The sequence below is a fragment of the Ascaphus truei genome, chromosome 4 (assembly GCF_040206685.1).
Source record: "Ascaphus truei isolate aAscTru1 chromosome 4, aAscTru1.hap1, whole genome shotgun sequence".
In the NCBI taxonomy this organism is placed as follows: domain Eukaryota; kingdom Metazoa; phylum Chordata; class Amphibia; order Anura; family Ascaphidae; genus Ascaphus; species Ascaphus truei.
Genome location: NC_134486.1, coordinates 31,229,195 through 31,245,599, shown reverse-complemented (window position 1 = coordinate 31,245,599; position 16,405 = coordinate 31,229,195). Strand labels below are relative to the sequence as shown.

The following is a 16,405-nucleotide window of genomic DNA, read 5'->3' as shown; positions in this document are numbered from 1 at the left end:
AGAAATGGATATCTATACTTCAAAGCAGCCCTCCCATAAACAGCCAAGCGTCTTCAATCAGCGCTTGGTTCATTGCTCACAACGCGATCTTGTGTCTAAAAACTAATGGCACAGCTTGTATTCATTCCTATGACCACAGGCAGGGAACAGGCTGCAAAACTGGGACAAGAAGGCTGGGGCAGGGGCAAATACATCAGTGTGGTGCCCATACATTTAACCCCTTCACTCACAATGCGCGTTAGGGTTACTCAGCCTGGTATAATGCCTTTATTAATTGCCTGATTAACCCCTCCATCGCCACACTCAATTGCATGAAGGCAGCAGGGCTGACCATAAAACCAAGGAAGTGGCAGATGGGTATGACTGAGGTACAGTAACAAGGGTGCTGGGTAGGGTGTGGAGCCTGGTAAGGTGGACGCCATTACTGCTTGGCTCATCCTAAGACTAAGAAACAAGTTATGTCCTTTTTAGGAACTGCGGGGTACTACAGAAAGTTTGTCCCTCACTATAGTACCCTGCTTTAGGGAGAATGAAGTTTATCTTGGTTCTGATAGCTTAGGCATGTAAGGGGTTAACTAATAATGCTTACTGTGCTGTAATAGCCCCCTCCCCCTCCCCAGGTCCAGTACCCCCTTAGACTCACCACCCCCAGTACATTACCTCCTTATATCCCCCCTCAGGTCCAATACCATCTTATATCCCCCCCAACCCCCGTCCATTCAACAATACCTCCTTATATCACCCGTCCCCATATCCATTAGCTTCTTATACACTCCCCTCGGTGCACTGGGGGGGAGGGGGGACGGGGAGCTGCTTCATGTGTTTGTCCTGGGCCCAAGGATTTTTGTTGGCTGCCCTGATTGGAAAACCAATATGACGAGAGTTTAGTGCATTCCATTACATTTACAGAAGTAGAGGGGAAAAAATTGGTTTACAATAACATTTACAAACTCTATCAATGCCTTCATTAACATGTCGTGATCCGTGCAAATGCACTTATAAAAGTATAAGGCAACAATTAGGCATTTCATTTCAGTTTATAAGCATATTCATAGGAACTTTAATTTACTTAAATGATAATAAACTGATGGGTTGACTCAGGGCACAAAAATGTAAACTTCTGGGGATGCAAAACAGTAAGATTTTGAGGTTTTGAACTAAAAATAAATGGCATTTGTTTTGGAAAGTACTGTATTCAATGAGTGAGACTGCAAATCTATGTGACTGCTGAGGCTAACAATGAGTGAGGCTGAGTTCAACCAGTGATACTGATGCTCAGGTTTGCATACAAACAGGGATCCGGTGTGTAAATAACAGAACTAGTCTAGCACCAAGGCCTCTGTGAGCTGCATCTGCAGTGTGTCTGGGACAGCAGCAGGGCAGGAGTGGGCGGGGCCTCAGTGGTGTAGCCATGCACTGGTCTCCATGGCAACGCCGGGAAGCGTCTGGCAGCTCACAGTGGAGGAATCACAACACAAGGTGGGGTGTGTGTATATATATGTGTATATATCTATATATATATACACACGTGGGACACACAGCAAGGGCAGCACCACTGATAACCCTCCCAGTCACTGATCACAAGGCAGGGGGAGCATTTTAATGCTGCACCATCACCCTGCTCACATGGTAAGAGCCTTTATGTGTTGAACAACCAATATATAATCAATACATGTGATATAACCTGGGGTAACTTAGTATGTAAATATATATGTAATACTTAGTATGTAAAGATACAGTATATGTAATATAACCTGGTCAAAACCTGGCATGGGGGTAAATTAGTATGTAAAGATACAGACAGTCCTTGTGTTATCCAACGGAATCCGCTCTGGAAGTAGCATTGGATGGTGAAACCGTTGTAAAGCGAGTCCCATGTTAATCAGTGGCGGAGAGCGTTGGATAACGCATTCAGGCGTCGGATAACGCATTCAGGCGTCGGATAACGGCCCTCAGGGTTGCATTGGATATGCCATTCGTTGTAAAGTGAAACGTTGGATAGCGAGGACTACATGTATAGTGATATAACCTGGTTAAAACCTGGCATGGGGGTAACTTAATGTGTAAAGTTATATGTGATATAACCTGGTTAAATCCTGGCATGGGGGTAACTTAATGTGTAAAGTTATATGTGATATAACCTGGTTAAATCCTGGCATGGGGGTAACTTAATGTGTAAAGTTATATGTGATATAACCTGGTTAAATCCTGGCATGGGGGTAACTTAATGTGTAAAGTTATATGTGATATAACCTGGTTAAATCCTGGCATGGGGGTAATTTAATGTGTAAAGCTATATGTGATATAACCTGGTTAAAACCTGGCATGGGGGTAACTTAATGTGTAAAGTTATATGTGATATAACCTGGTTAAATCCTGGCATGGGGGTAACTTAATGTGTAAAGTTATATGTGATATAACCTGGTTAAATCCTGGCATGGGGGTAACTTAATGTGTAAAGTTATATGTGATATAACCTGGTTAAATCCTGGCATGGGGGTAACTTAGTATGTAAATATAACTTTGCCAAAGCCTGGCATGGAGGTAAGTTATGTACAGTACTGTAAAGATATGTGATATAAGTAGGCCAAACCCTGACATATTTATTAACTTGGTATGTAAATCTATACAACAAAACAGAAATGCCCAGTGCTACATCCAAAGTGACAAAATATATAGTACAAGTGTACTATAGTGTGTAACACAATAGTGTGTTTATTTATGTAAATCTATTTGTTACTCCTTGACAAAGCGCCCCTGTGCGTGAGACGGGTAGGAGAGGCTCACTTCTCTGGGTATTTTGTATGTTTGCTAGTGCAAAATCTCTCTAAAGGTGCCTGAATATACAGTATGTGATGTAACCTGGCTGAAGCTTTTCACGGGTTTTAACTTTGCATGTAAATATATATGTGATAGATTGTAAGCTCTCACGAGCAGGGCCCTCATTGCGTCTTTGAATCTGTTGTCCTCACCTGTATGTAACTGTTCATGTTTAAGTAATATACATAACTCCTGTGCCCCATTGTACCACGCCTCTGGAATATGTTGGTGCGTCACAATAAACAATAATAATAATATAGCCTGGGCCAAAATCTGGCATGGGTTTTAACTGAGTATGTAAATATATATATATATATATGTAACGGGTTTTCCCCCCTCCAATCTCACATTGGCCCGGGTACTCTAGCAACCAACCCCCATTACGTGATCGTGTATGGTGGTGCACCTGTAGGCAACAGAACTCCTGAGTCTCCCGCTTGATGGTATTAGGGGATGTCATCAGGACAGGTAGCTGAGGTAGTGGGTGCGAGTTCAACTTACATCATGTGCAGCGCCTCCACCTCATCAGGGTCTATGCTTCCGCAGGGAGATGGTCCTGGTGAGGAACTCCTTCTGGGGGGTGCCTGCCACTGCTGAGTAATTCCACACTCACCCAGTGGGGGTATCGTTAACAAGGTCATCTTTATTGTAGACGGTGATGTAGCAGACTGCCCCATGCAGCTGCCGGCTCTAGCCGCACATCTCTCCGTGCTGTCCCTTCGCCAGGTACGCCCTCCCAAATTGAAGTGGGATTCCCTCCTCTCCTAGGGAGATCCTCTCTGTGCCAGGTCCCTGGACACAGAGTGGCTTAGACAGGCTGATTGGTCAACCTGGACCGCTAGTTACGTCACTAGGGTCACAAAGTGTTCCTACAATCCCTTATGCAGGAAAATACAACTTCCCAACAGCTTTCCACGGCTGCTAGAACACACTGTAACTAACTGTGTTGTGCCTTATATACTTCAGGAGGCAGGCGCATCCCTGATGTCACTATCCAGGGACTCAGAGCATACAGCCACTCCCCTCCATACATAGGGCACATCACCATTGGGTGAGGGAAAACCTCCATAACTACTGCTGGCATACCTGTTCTTACCAGGACTTACTGCCAACAGAGAGGAAAGCAATATACCATTATTATGCATGGCTATATATATATATAAATATATATATATATGGCCACAGCCTGGCATGGGGTTGTGTCATAATAAAGTAGATATGTTATGAACTCATGACGTCAGGAAGTCTCAAGTTACCCCCCCCCCCCCCCCCGCCACCTAGATCACCCACACACACACAATAAGACACATACTCCAGAATGGGGGTAAAAAGGTCACAGCATTTATTAAAACAACATACTGCACCGACACACTTTATTCGAGCAAATACCCGGTATGTACCTGGCAGATACCTGGAATGCGCCGCTCCTCACCTCTGACAAGCCCCGTTGCGTTTGCCTTCCCAGCCTGGGTTCATGCCTGGCTGACGGGCGGCTGATCTGTTAAATGATAATGATTAGGATTTAATAGGCTGCAATGCTTCGCGTGTCTACCAGATGGCATAAATTCATGAATTGTAATGCAGTATATATATATATATATACTGTGCAGTATTGCAGCCAGCGGGAATAAAATGCTTCAATCCCTGCCTGGAAAATACCTCAATGCACTCGGGCAGAAAACAGTCACAAACCTCAATACACCCGGGTATACCCGAATTCGTGGGACTAGCCGAGCTCGAATAAAGTGTGTCGCCAGTGTAACACAAATAGCAGCATCTTATTGCACGCACACACACGTCATGATCCTTCTATGATGCCAAAGAACCCACCGGCCGTACCAGCCTAGCAAGAAATGTATAATATACCGCCATCCAAACCGAAAGGACATCAAAAGACAAACCGCCTTAGCACAGGCCTCCCCTTCTTCAAACGGGATTACTGATCCACCCTTACCACGTGCAATCTGAATATTACCCTCTGCCAGCAGTGACAATAACACAACCATATAACTTCTCCCCTTTTATTTTTTTATATATATATATATATATATATATATATATATAATATATATATATATATATATATATATATATATATATATTTTTTTTTTTTTATGTGAATTTATCAGAAAATAAACAATACAAACCACAAAATAGACATTTATATTTTTTTCAAACCACACAAATAGCAGAAAAAGGGGGCGGGACCCATACCGGGGCAGCAGGCGAAGAGGGTGAGTCTCCTAATACCCTTCCCATTAAACCCTCCCCCAATGTCCTGCCCCTTTACCTCTGACCTTACTTTCCTAAATTCCTTGTGGCATTTATATGTTGACCATATATGTTTATAATTCAGCGCTCTGCAATTGAGTCTCAGAACTGTGATGTGTTAATTTATTTTTATTTAATTAATGTGTTAGCACAATCATGCCAAAATCAGCTGTGTCTGATGTGTCTGATGTGAAAAAAAATTCCCACGTGGGTGTGTGTGTGTCATGTGACCCTCCTCTGCACTCGAAAGTCTACGTAAGTGCCGCGCACGCAGACGCAGCCTGATGAAGCAGGGAGAGCTGCAGAGAGGAGAGAGCTGCAGATGCCGGTAAGTCCTCGTGTGACGGCAACATTTTATAATGCATTCCCAGTTATAACGCGGAGGCGGCTCTCTCACTTTGCAACAAAATCAACTCACCGGGTGAGCCTGGAGGGCAGATCATCTTGTCGCCGGCTACTCGCCATGTTTGCAAATGTTGCTGTCACTGGTATTCGGGCCTTTCTGCATACCGTGATAGCAACGTGGTCAAAAATGGCGATTTAAAAACCCTGGCGATTTTTTTCTATTGGACTTTACTGCATGAGGCCCTGTGTACCTATTTGCTTGTCATTACCCAGGATCCCTAGCTGCAGTGGAAGAGATCTAAGAGATAATGGGGAAAGACAGGGTTGCAGACCAGTCTGAGATGTGAATGTGCTCACAAGTGATATTTTTATTTGCGTTACACTGTACGGCGGAGGGTTTTTGTCCCTTTTTTACTCACCAAAACTTTTTTTGTGTCTGGTTGTAGCTTTTTTTCCCAAACATTTTCACATATATCGGCGCCAACTTTATTAACTGAGTTAATACTTTAGTTTAATGGAATGAGCTAAGATTTGCATTTACATATACAATTCCCCCAACTCAGTCCTATTATTAGTGCTTCAGAGCTTCAGCAATCAGTAATGACTTTTACAATGTAGTTTACAGAACACATGTGTTTCCCCCAGTTATTTGGTGTTTGCCCTTTTCATTTAATGGTTTGTTAATTAGACATACAGTATCATAAGTAATTAAACTCTAATGGTAATTTGCAGGCTACTCATAACATCATTCTTTCATCATTATCATTATCGACCTGTAAATGCTCAAATAACAAAATCACATCCTAGTAATTACACTTTTCCTAGAAGCACTATTATCTTGGATTATTTTAATTATGTAATTAAGTAGGCGTGGAGAAGGTGGGTTTTGGATATTTTTAATTATGTTGAGTGCAACCAGTCTAGACATATCATAACGGTACAAGCGAGTATTCAGCAATCATTCCTTTTTCAAAGTCTTTGCGGGGGGAAAAAATTCTTATTTCTGGATGAGAGTTTTTCATCTATGAAGTATATAACATTGTATTGATACTAGATTTAATATCTTTCTCAAGTGTCATTCAGCTTTAGATATTAGGCACCAAACAAAGTGACATTTGTATCAGTCAAACTCTATCAATGTTGTGCAGCACATCTTTCAAAAGATATTTGTTTTTGACATTCACTGAACCTTGGAGTTGCCCAGAGCTGAATCCAAGCTCACCCCTGGCTCTCAAGATATCAGCTTTTCCATCGAAACACCATGGTCACCCCGGTCAGCCTCACCTTGCAGGCAAAACGAATCCGCAATGCTATCGGGAGATTACATAGCTGCTTTCTGTTGGTGAGCCCAGGGACCATATTGACTTTTAATTTTATTCGCCTTACTGGGGTATTGACTGCAAACAAGGAAAAGTTTAGCCTAGAGCAGCGTCTCCAACCTGCGGTGTTAGCCCTACTAATGGGGAACAGAAGACTTAAATGGGAGTCTCTGAGTGACAGAAGGGACAGACACACTGGAAGATACAGAAAGTGGCAGAGAGCAGAACATGATAAAAAGACAGTGATAGGAGAGCAGAAAGAGACAGTGACAAAGAGAAAGAAGGCAGTTTGCTTGCATCCATACCCAAATTAATATTTCCACCAAGTGAAATCTTTATTGTTTTAATAGGAATGTTTAGGGTTCTCATATCCAAATCTTGTGATCTTGTTTTGTGCACTGCATACAATTGAGGGGATGAGGATACCAAAAGCAAAATAAATTATTATTGGGGTCCACATTATAAAAGATTGGGAAGGCCTGGTCAATAGGCTAAATGAGTCCTATGTTAGGTAGTATATATATAGATCTGAAAAGGAGAACAGATTAATCTCGATAGTTGATGCAGGATGATCTAATGCAGGAGTAATGGTTGACTGGTACTGTAAGTATAATAATAGAAAAATCAGGGCAATAAGAGTTAGAGAGGGATGTACAATGTTCCAATATAGGGTATTGGAGCTCGATCAGCATTAACCGCTATTGACTTGAATGGTAGTTAACGCTGATCGATATCCAATACCCATTATCTACGCTCCTGGAATCCCTAACAGAGAGAGATAGAACAGGAGGGTGATAGAAATGAGACAGATAAGAGAGCAATAGAAAGAGAAAATGGGACAAAGAGAGATTTCTGAGCCTATTCCTACCATAGATATTTGGTAGAAATTAAAGTTGAAATAATTATTTCTGAAGAAGAAACTTGCAAGCTCATTTACTACCTATGTAAATCAATATCTAAAGTTATTAAAAAAATTATTGTTATATTATGTTTCATTCGTGCATTTTATACATCCTATAACATTTATTGACTTAAATAACCTTCAATATGGTCAAAAATGTATAAATACTTCCAAAATAATCTTAAATAACAAACATTCAGACTTTGGTAAGCAGAATGAAGCCTGTATAAATTACTGACATTCACTGTATATTGGATTTTTATACTAACAGATTTGTACAGCGTGCCGATATGTTCCATGACTCAGTATTTGTATTTTTGCATATTTATTGATTGCTTTATTTTCTTCAGGAACAGAAGCACATAATGTACATGGGCGAGCACCAACTATTGCCGAAAACAGATCTGCTCTCTCGGCTGCATTTTAGTCCAGAGAATTCAGAGGTGCTCCAGATGGTATCCCGAAAGAATATGATGCATAAACAAGCTGTCAGTATAAGTGCGAAAAGTAATGCACCGGTGAGCAATCCTTTTGTGTATAGATGGAAAGCAAGTGTCTTCTTAGCTAAGATACATGTAAAACACTACTTCAAATTATAAATGCTAGATTACTATACATTAAAAAAAATGAAAGAGAATTATTTTCTCTCTTTCCTCCAGGACAATTAACATACGCTCATTTCTGTAGCTTTCTAAATAAGTAATGTAGGCAGATATTCACCCTGCAAACACTTTCTAATTAATGCCCAGATCCATTACGTCTCTTAACATGGCATTAACTTAACATCACTTTTAAACCAACCGTGTTTCTTCAAAGGACAATAACATCCTGTTAAGTTATGTTTTCTTAGGAATGCATTAAGTAACATAGCGTTATTTCCCTGCTACAATAGCGTGAAGCCTATGCTAATTAGATGTAGTTCAGACGTTGGATAAAAAATAGCTTAGCAGTTACCATGTTAACTCAGGATGATAACACCCGTTCCTTTTTTGGAACCCTGATTTAACAAAGCGTTGTGTGGATCTAGGCCTAAGATTATGACATTTCCCTAAACAGAGGTGCGCAAACTTTTCAGTCTGCGCCCCCCTTGCTTGCTCTCACCCCCCTGCTCACGCCCCAGCCCCTTTACCTGATCGCCTGCGTTTTCTGACATTACAACGTCATGTGATGGCGCGTCACCAGAAGCCGCCAGATGTCAGGTAAGTGAGGTACAGAGACCTCGCACACGTTTCCCTGGCATTTCATTTAAATGCTTTGGGGAAGAGTGCGGGATCTCTGTAACTACCCCCCTGGAAAATCTCATCCCCCCCTCCCCCCAGTTTGCTCACCCCTGCCTTAAGAGACATGCTTCTTATATGTGTGCAGGTTTATTTTTGTATGGGGAACTCAGGAGAATTTAGTTCCAACACCAAGGGATCAAGAAGAAACTCCACAAAGTGATTTTAAATTGACTAGGAATGTTATGGAATATTAATACTAATAGAGGTGGATAAATGCTTTTTCTAATACAGTTTCTTTATTCAAAGCTGAATTTATTGTAGTAATAAAAAAAAAAATCTTAGGGTTCCTCCACTTTCATCCCAACAAAATTACCAGTGTGTGTTTGTGTGTCTCATTCCGTGTCCCTGCCAATGTCAATTTCTCTTTCTATCTCTTCTCCTATCATACAAATATATTTGTAAAATACATATCTCTCTATGCTTCATGGTGCTTTCTCCTTTCAAATCTGGAAATACTGTAAGTGTGGATATACAATACTGGAATCAGACAACTGAGCTCGATGTATTGTACACAGGCACTTATACAAAACTCACTATGCTACAGTATTATAATAAGAAATTGTGATAAGAAGAAGGGAGGGTGTCAGATTAGTAGTTTGTCACTTAAGAACTCAGAAATGGGCTGTAAAGTTCACCTGGTCTTACCCCTTTGTATCTCTAATGGGCATAGTGATTTTTGGTCTGGACATCCTCCATCTTAAGGCCTAGGGGACACTTTTCAGTCTTGTAACAGCTGCCTTGTGTTGCTAAAGGACTTTAAAATTGCAACACTTAGGGCCTAATTCTATATACAGTATGTGAAGCAGCCATTTGGAAAATCCCCATTGAACACTGTTGGCTCAATTGGCTTCGTCTGCTTATATAGAATACCAGGAATCAGTGGAACATGTTACAGATAATGCCCAGTAAAAGGCATAACAGACACTTGTGTGTGTAAGCGGAGTGAAGGAAGCCTGGAAATTTTGAGGGTGAGAGATATGCTATAGCAAATCAGGGGGTGAAAGGTGTATATATTACTGGAACATTAAAGTATTAGTCCCACCCACTACAAAAATAATATAATTCTCTTTAACGGTCTTTACTGTCCTGTTGTTCATAGTGATGATACTCCATTGAGAATAAAAGTGGAACTTAATATTTAAAGGCTCCATTTACCACTGTGCATCTTATCTGAACTGTTTTATAACCATCACTGATCAATGCAACATTGGAATCACCGCACCAGGGGTTCCCCAGTTAGGTATCTTACAGCTCCTCTTGACCCAAGCCCTTGATCCTGAATAGGAGAATTCCTACAATTTACCTAACTCCCTATGGCTGCTGGGGTTAACGTGACTATATAGGGGTAAAAGTGGACACAGATCAACAAAGGGATCTTCACTAGAGTTATGGGGAAAGAGGATGCACTCAGGTGAGATAGGATTTCAATAAATGTGTGTTTATCTGCACTACAGCAGTGCATTTTTTTTAAACATACACAGCTGCTTTGAAAGTATACTGGAACCAGGGTCACGTATGATGTATGAATAATCCCAGTTAGCTTAACTCATGTCTTTCCTCTTCCAAAGCATCACAAGTCCTGATTGTCTTTCTTAACTTTATTGCAGAAGGAGAAAACAAAGGGCTGCTTGTAGGTGTAGTGTGAGTAGAGAGAGCTTCTCTATCTGGAATGCTTCTATGAGGTAGACTACGGTAAAACAGAAAGGCCTTAAAAGGGGTAGTTAACAGACAGGTGCTGTTCTCACTGTGTTCTGGGTGGAAAAGGAAGTGAGGGGCAAGGGTCACACTAGAAGTGAGATGAGACTGTACTAACTGTCAGCAAGGACAGGGGGGAGTAGAATAGCCCATTCTAGGAGAAAGGCTGAGGTTGCTATAGCAACTCACTGACTGACTGTATAAACAACATGTGTATCAAACATGTTGCCTTTCACATGCAACTAGCTGGTGGGACAGGGAAATGACAGGCAGCTAAACTAGGGAGACATGAATCCTATGAGCTGCAAAGGGAGACAGAGAAATATGAAATCTTGTTCCATGACACTCCCCGTCTGGTATCTGGAGATACCACTATATAATAAAATATGTGGAACATACGTGCAATGCAAACAAACATAATATAACAATGCAAAGGTCCATGTCCACATAGCGATGTGATACCGGCTGGCATCACTGGCTTCAAAGTCCCTTGGCCAAGGTTCTTTGGCAAAGGATGCAAGGTGGATGCACCGCTCCAGGTTAGCTGGGTGCACCACAATGTCTCTCTTGGTGAAAGTCTCTGGCACTGTTTCTTTTTAAACTTATGGAAGAACAGTCCTTTTGTCTCTGTAATTTTACCCACAGAGTGCATCCACCTGTAGGTATGCCAGTCGTTATAGTCTGTCACTCTAACACCTGGCGTTTGGCAGAAGGAGATGGCTTTTGGCTCCTTGCGGAAGCGGATCAACACTCCTGGAAGACTGGTTGTCGACTCTGGTCCAGTGAAGAAGGCGTCGTTCAGGGAGACTCCCTGGTGCTGAGCGCTGGGGCTGAACACTGCCCAGATTTGATCGGGTTCCTGAGGGTGGTAGACCCCAGATGATTGGAGGTACCAGCATTTTTCACCTTCCTTCATTAGAGGTGCTGGTTTTGCATGGCCAGTAAGGAATATCTTCTGGATGAAGGCCACAAAGTTGTTTTTGGTCTCCGGTTTCCTTTATAGGTCGCAGCGGAGCGAAGTGAACCTAGAGATGGCATGTTCTCCATTGTTTGGGAGGCGCCTTCTTGGTGAACGGAATGGTAGCGGGTTAACCCAACTGCCCGGTCCATCTTTGAAGAGCTCCTTGACCGTTAACCTCAGGAATCCTCTATCTTCCGTCGATGGTGTTTGCTTGTCGTCGTCCCTTGTGGTCTGGAACGCTGTGCACCCTAAGTCATCGGTGCATTCCTCTTGCACGAGAACGTCTCCACGTATTTTGGTGATACGCCTTTGTGTCTCTTTGTTAACTGCCCCAGGAGGTTGTTTTCTCCCTGGACATGACGAAGAACAGTCTCTTTTGTCCTTGTAAATCCTTTTGTGAAATGTCTCTGCGACTGTCTCCTTTTACGTGTGTGATAGAATAGTCTTTTTGCCCCTGTAGTTTCACCTGCGGGATGCAATCCTTTTTGGCTATTCCAGCCATGGCAGCTGGCTGCTTTGTCGCTTGATATTCTGTGGAGAGGAATGGCTGTACGTCTCAGCTGTGTCATTGCTCTCAGGAGGACTGTCTGATTGTTTCTTTTCTTTTGGGAGATCCTTTTGTCGGTCACCTTCAGGAGGTTACTTTCTTCCTTCGGTGGAGTCGAATCCTCATCCTTGGTTGTCTGGACTACTGAGCATCCTAGGCCATTGTCACATTCCCCTGATTCGAAGATGGTTTTGTTGATCTCAGGGGTATGACCTTGTCTCTTCCCCTCACTTGGCCTTCCTGTCACTTTGAGATGGCCAAGACATTGTTCGGAGAGGGATGTGTGTCCACATTCTGTTAACACTGTTCTGCGGGCGTCAACATAGACTGGTTCGTGCCCTTTGTCAATGCACATGTTGCCCACTATCACCCACCGTCTTTGGGCGAATGGGGCGTTGTGGGGTCCGTTGCGTTGTTTACGGACTTTGTGCACCCTCAGGATGTCCCTACCGAGCAGCAGCAAGATCTTGGTGCCTTGTTCTACCGGCGGGATGTAGTTGGCTATTCCTCTGAGGTGTGGGAATATCGTCCCTGTTTGCAGCCATGTAGTTGCACTCGATGAGTGTGGGGAGAGCTATCTTCACTCTGTTATCCACTGAATGTATAGTGTAGCCGTTTGCTCTTCTCCCTGAGACGTGACAGATGTTGGCTCTCCTTCTCCTTCTTCCCCGCCATCCTCCGCTACGGAAGATGGGTTGTGGAGTTGGTGGAGTGTCAGCGCCTCTGGATGTAGAGATGTTACGTGCTTGTCACTTTTGCACACTGCACATTTGATGGCCTCTTTACAGTCTTTGGCTAGGTGAGTCGTGGAATCGCAGCACCTGAAGCAGACTCCGAATTCTCTGAGTAACTTCTTGCGTTCCTCTAGGGACTTCATCCTGAACCCAAAGCATCTATTAAGTGGGTATAGCTTCTTGTGTATGGGACATTCCCTGTTTGGGTCCCTTGGTTTCTCGTCTCCGGCGACCGACTGATCGGGAGTAGTTTGGGTCGTGGGGGACACATCCGTCCTGTGGACCGAGATGGGTGTTCGAGTGTTACAGTATCTCGCCATTGGTCTCTCATTCCTCAGGTTGCTTGCACTATGTGTGGTCTGTGCACCCAAGATGAAACTGGGATCGTTCCTTGTCCTTGCCGCTTCGCGGATGAAGCTCAAGAAGAATGAGAAGGGAGGGAAGGTGACTTGCTTCTCCCTTTTGTATTTGGAGCCTTGTGAAATCCATCTTTCTTGGAGGTTGTAGGGTAGCTTCTCCAAGATGGGTCTCACTCCGCGAGCTGAGTCTAGGACGTTGAGACCTGTTAAGGAATGGTCTTTTCTTGCAAACTCCAGCTCTTGCAGCAGGTCCCCGAGCTCTCGTAACTTCGAGTAGTCTTTAGCTGTGATCCTGGGAAAGCTGTCGACTCTCTTGAAGAGCGCATCTTCGACTGCTTCGGGGCTACCGTAGCACTCTTCTAGCCTTTCCCATACTAGATCAAGACCTACTTGGGGGTGGTTCGCGTTGGCCGCCCCGAGTCTCTTTGCGTGTTCCATGGATTCTTTCCCCAACCATTTAGATAGCAGGCTGAGCTCTTCCCTTGCTGAGAAGCCCAGGCTCTTGATTGCGTCCTTGAACGTGAACTTCCACATTCGGTAGTTCTCAGGATGGTTGTCAAAGTTGGTAAGTCCTGTTTGCACCATGTCACGCTGGATCATGTACTTGCCCATGTCTGTCAGGCCTGAGGCATCGGCGTGTTGGTCGCGTTCTGAGGTAGTTGCTGGGAGGGTCCTTGCGGTCGTCTTTTCCTTGGCGTGGACGCGTGATGACTGCTGGTCAGTGTGAGGGGCTGTGTTTTCCCGTGTGGGTGAACCTGGATTGCGAGCCTGTTGTAGTGCATCCGTGTGCGCGCTGGCGTATGGATCACTGTTGTGGCTGTAGCTATCCCAGGTAGCATGTGCCCTGAAGGAACAGCGTCTTCTCCACGTGGACCTACTGTAGCAAGTCTTCGGTGTCTGTGGTGTCACTCCCGTCGTGTTGAGATGGTGCGCTGGTATTTACGCTGAAGAGGCTCCTTATGTTGTCTTCAGTGCGTTGGGCTGGATCCTCTGAGGCTATCCGTCTGTACGGTTGCTCCCCGCCATCCTGTTGCACGGCTGCTTCTAAGATTTCAGCTTGGGCTATGGCGGCAGCAGCTTCCCTCTCTTGATTTAGGGCCTCTAGGTTAACGTTCACCTGTCTTTTTCTGTGCAGCGGTGGCAGAGGCTGTGGCAGCAGCTGTCTGCTCCTCCTCTTCTATGCGTGCCATTTCTAGTTTCATGGCTGCCTCTTTCTGAGCGTATGCGGCCCTGGCACGTGTGACCTCTGTGGTGGCTCGCGCCTTGGTGGCGTTTTTCTGCTTGCACTAGACACGCGAGATTGCGCTGATCTTGCTGACCTTGATGAATGCCTGGATGTGCTGGAGCTCTGTGATGCAGTTTCCAGCAAAAGGTCTTTTCTCTGGTCTTCGGCCTCAGTGATAGTGGTCTGCACGAAGCCGTTGCGCTCCACGCCAGTCGTCTCCTGCTGGTCACGTTCGCTGAGGCTTTCTTCCATGTTGATTCTTTTTAGGTAGGCGAGATATGTTTGTGACAGCATTTGGTAGCGTTTGTAACTTGACCTCAATTGGGCTATAGCTTGCCTAATCTGTTTCTCCTGATCGCTAGTACTTGCAACGTTACATATTTCACGACCAGTGTCCTCCAAGGCCTTCTCTAACTTTTCGCGGTGCGCTTCCATGTCAGCTTCATATTTTTCGCGGGCCTTTTGTGTGTGTGACTATCCGTTTAGGCCTTGCGTCTGCCTGCGCCTGTGGCAGTTTTGCGGCAATCTCTGTGTCTGAGTGGTCACTCTCATGCATTGTGCCTGGTGGGGATCTGAGTTCTGCCATGCTGTAGGTGTATGTAGGCCTTAAGCCAGTGCGTGTGGCGTGCGGTCTGTTTACCTGGGTCAGCGATGGATGACTGCCTCAGATAGTGCCGGTAGGTGTCCTGCAGCGGTAAGCGTAGGGGTAGCTGTACTTACAGATGTCCAGTGGCTCTGACCCGTGTCCTGGCGGTGTCCGGTGGCGTGGCCCTTGGTGGCGCTAGCCATGGAACGTGCACAGGGTTAGGTGAGATGGTAGCTCCTCACTGTGAAGCTGCGCAGAGGGTGAACTCAAAAACAGAAAGGGCAATCAAAGTTCTGTGTATAGTGCACTTGTCTGATTGCAGTGCTTCTGCCTTGTGTAAAGACTGCTTGGCTCTGTGTGCAGTGTAAGCTGCTTGCTTGTACTGCTGCAGAAGGTGTGTAAGCTACTGGCTGTTTAAAGCTGCTGCAGGTTTCTGTCTAAAGGCTATAAGCAGTGGCTACTATGCTTTCCTCAAGGTATATAGAATCCGTTTTTACCGTGCTGTGCTGATTAAACTGCTGCTTGTTTTTGCATAAAGCTGTAGCTGTTTGCTGTATAGCTGTGTAATGCTGCACTTTTCTTAGCATGAAGGCTGTGAGTGACAACTTCTGTGTAGACCTCCAGCACACGGTCTCTGTTTTGCTATACTCGAACCAGGGTCACGTATGATGTATGAATAATCCCAGTTATCTTAACTCATGTCTTCCCTCTTCCAAAGCATCACAAGTCCTGATTGTCTTTCTTAACTTTATTGCAGAAGGAGAAAACAAAGGGCTGCTTGTAGGTGTAGTGTGAGTAGAGAGAGCTTCTCTATCTGGAATGCTTCTATGAGGTAGACTACGGTAAAACAGAAAGGCCTTACCAGGGGTAGTTAACAGACAGGTGCTGTTCTCACTGTGTTCTGGGTGGAAAAGGAAGTGAGGGGCAAGGGTCACACCTAGAAGTGAGATGAGACTGTACTAACTGTCAGCAAGGACAGGGGGTAGTAGAATAGCCCATTCTAGGAGAGAGGCTGAGGTTGCTATAGCAACTCACTGACCATGACTGTGTAAACAACATGTGTATCAAAAATGTTGCCTTTCACATGCAACTAGCTGCTGGGACAGGGAAATGACAGGCAGCTAAATTAGGGAGACATGAATCCTATGAGCTGCAAAGGGAGACAGAGAAATATGAAATCTTTTTCCATGACAGAAAGGGTTAATTGCTACCTGCCTAGCTCAAGGCCCAAACTTTCTTGTACTACAGTAGGTTGAAGACTTCTCATTAACACATTGGCCTATATTTACTAAGTGATGCTATGCATATGACACCTTACACAGCCTGAAGGCACTTTATAGCCTATAGTATACACCAGAAGGT

The 16,405-nt window shown here is 44.2% G+C and overlaps 1 protein-coding gene across 3 annotated transcripts in view; it reads left to right on the top strand.

The window, feature by feature from the left end:
• The first annotated feature begins 1,447 nt into the window (after positions 1-1,447).
• DNAH14 (dynein axonemal heavy chain 14) overlaps positions 1,448-16,405 on the top strand; it is a 368,675-nt gene continuing 353,717 nt past the window's right edge. For all 3 annotated transcript variants that reach the window (XM_075595506.1, XM_075595507.1, XM_075595505.1), the window contains exons 1-2: positions 1,448-1,629; positions 8,007-8,174. In XM_075595506.1, the coding sequence (XP_075451621.1) occupies positions 1,603-1,629; positions 8,007-8,174 (195 nt within the window). In that variant the 5' untranslated portion in view covers positions 1,448-1,602. The remainder of the gene's footprint in view (positions 1,630-8,006; positions 8,175-16,405) is intronic.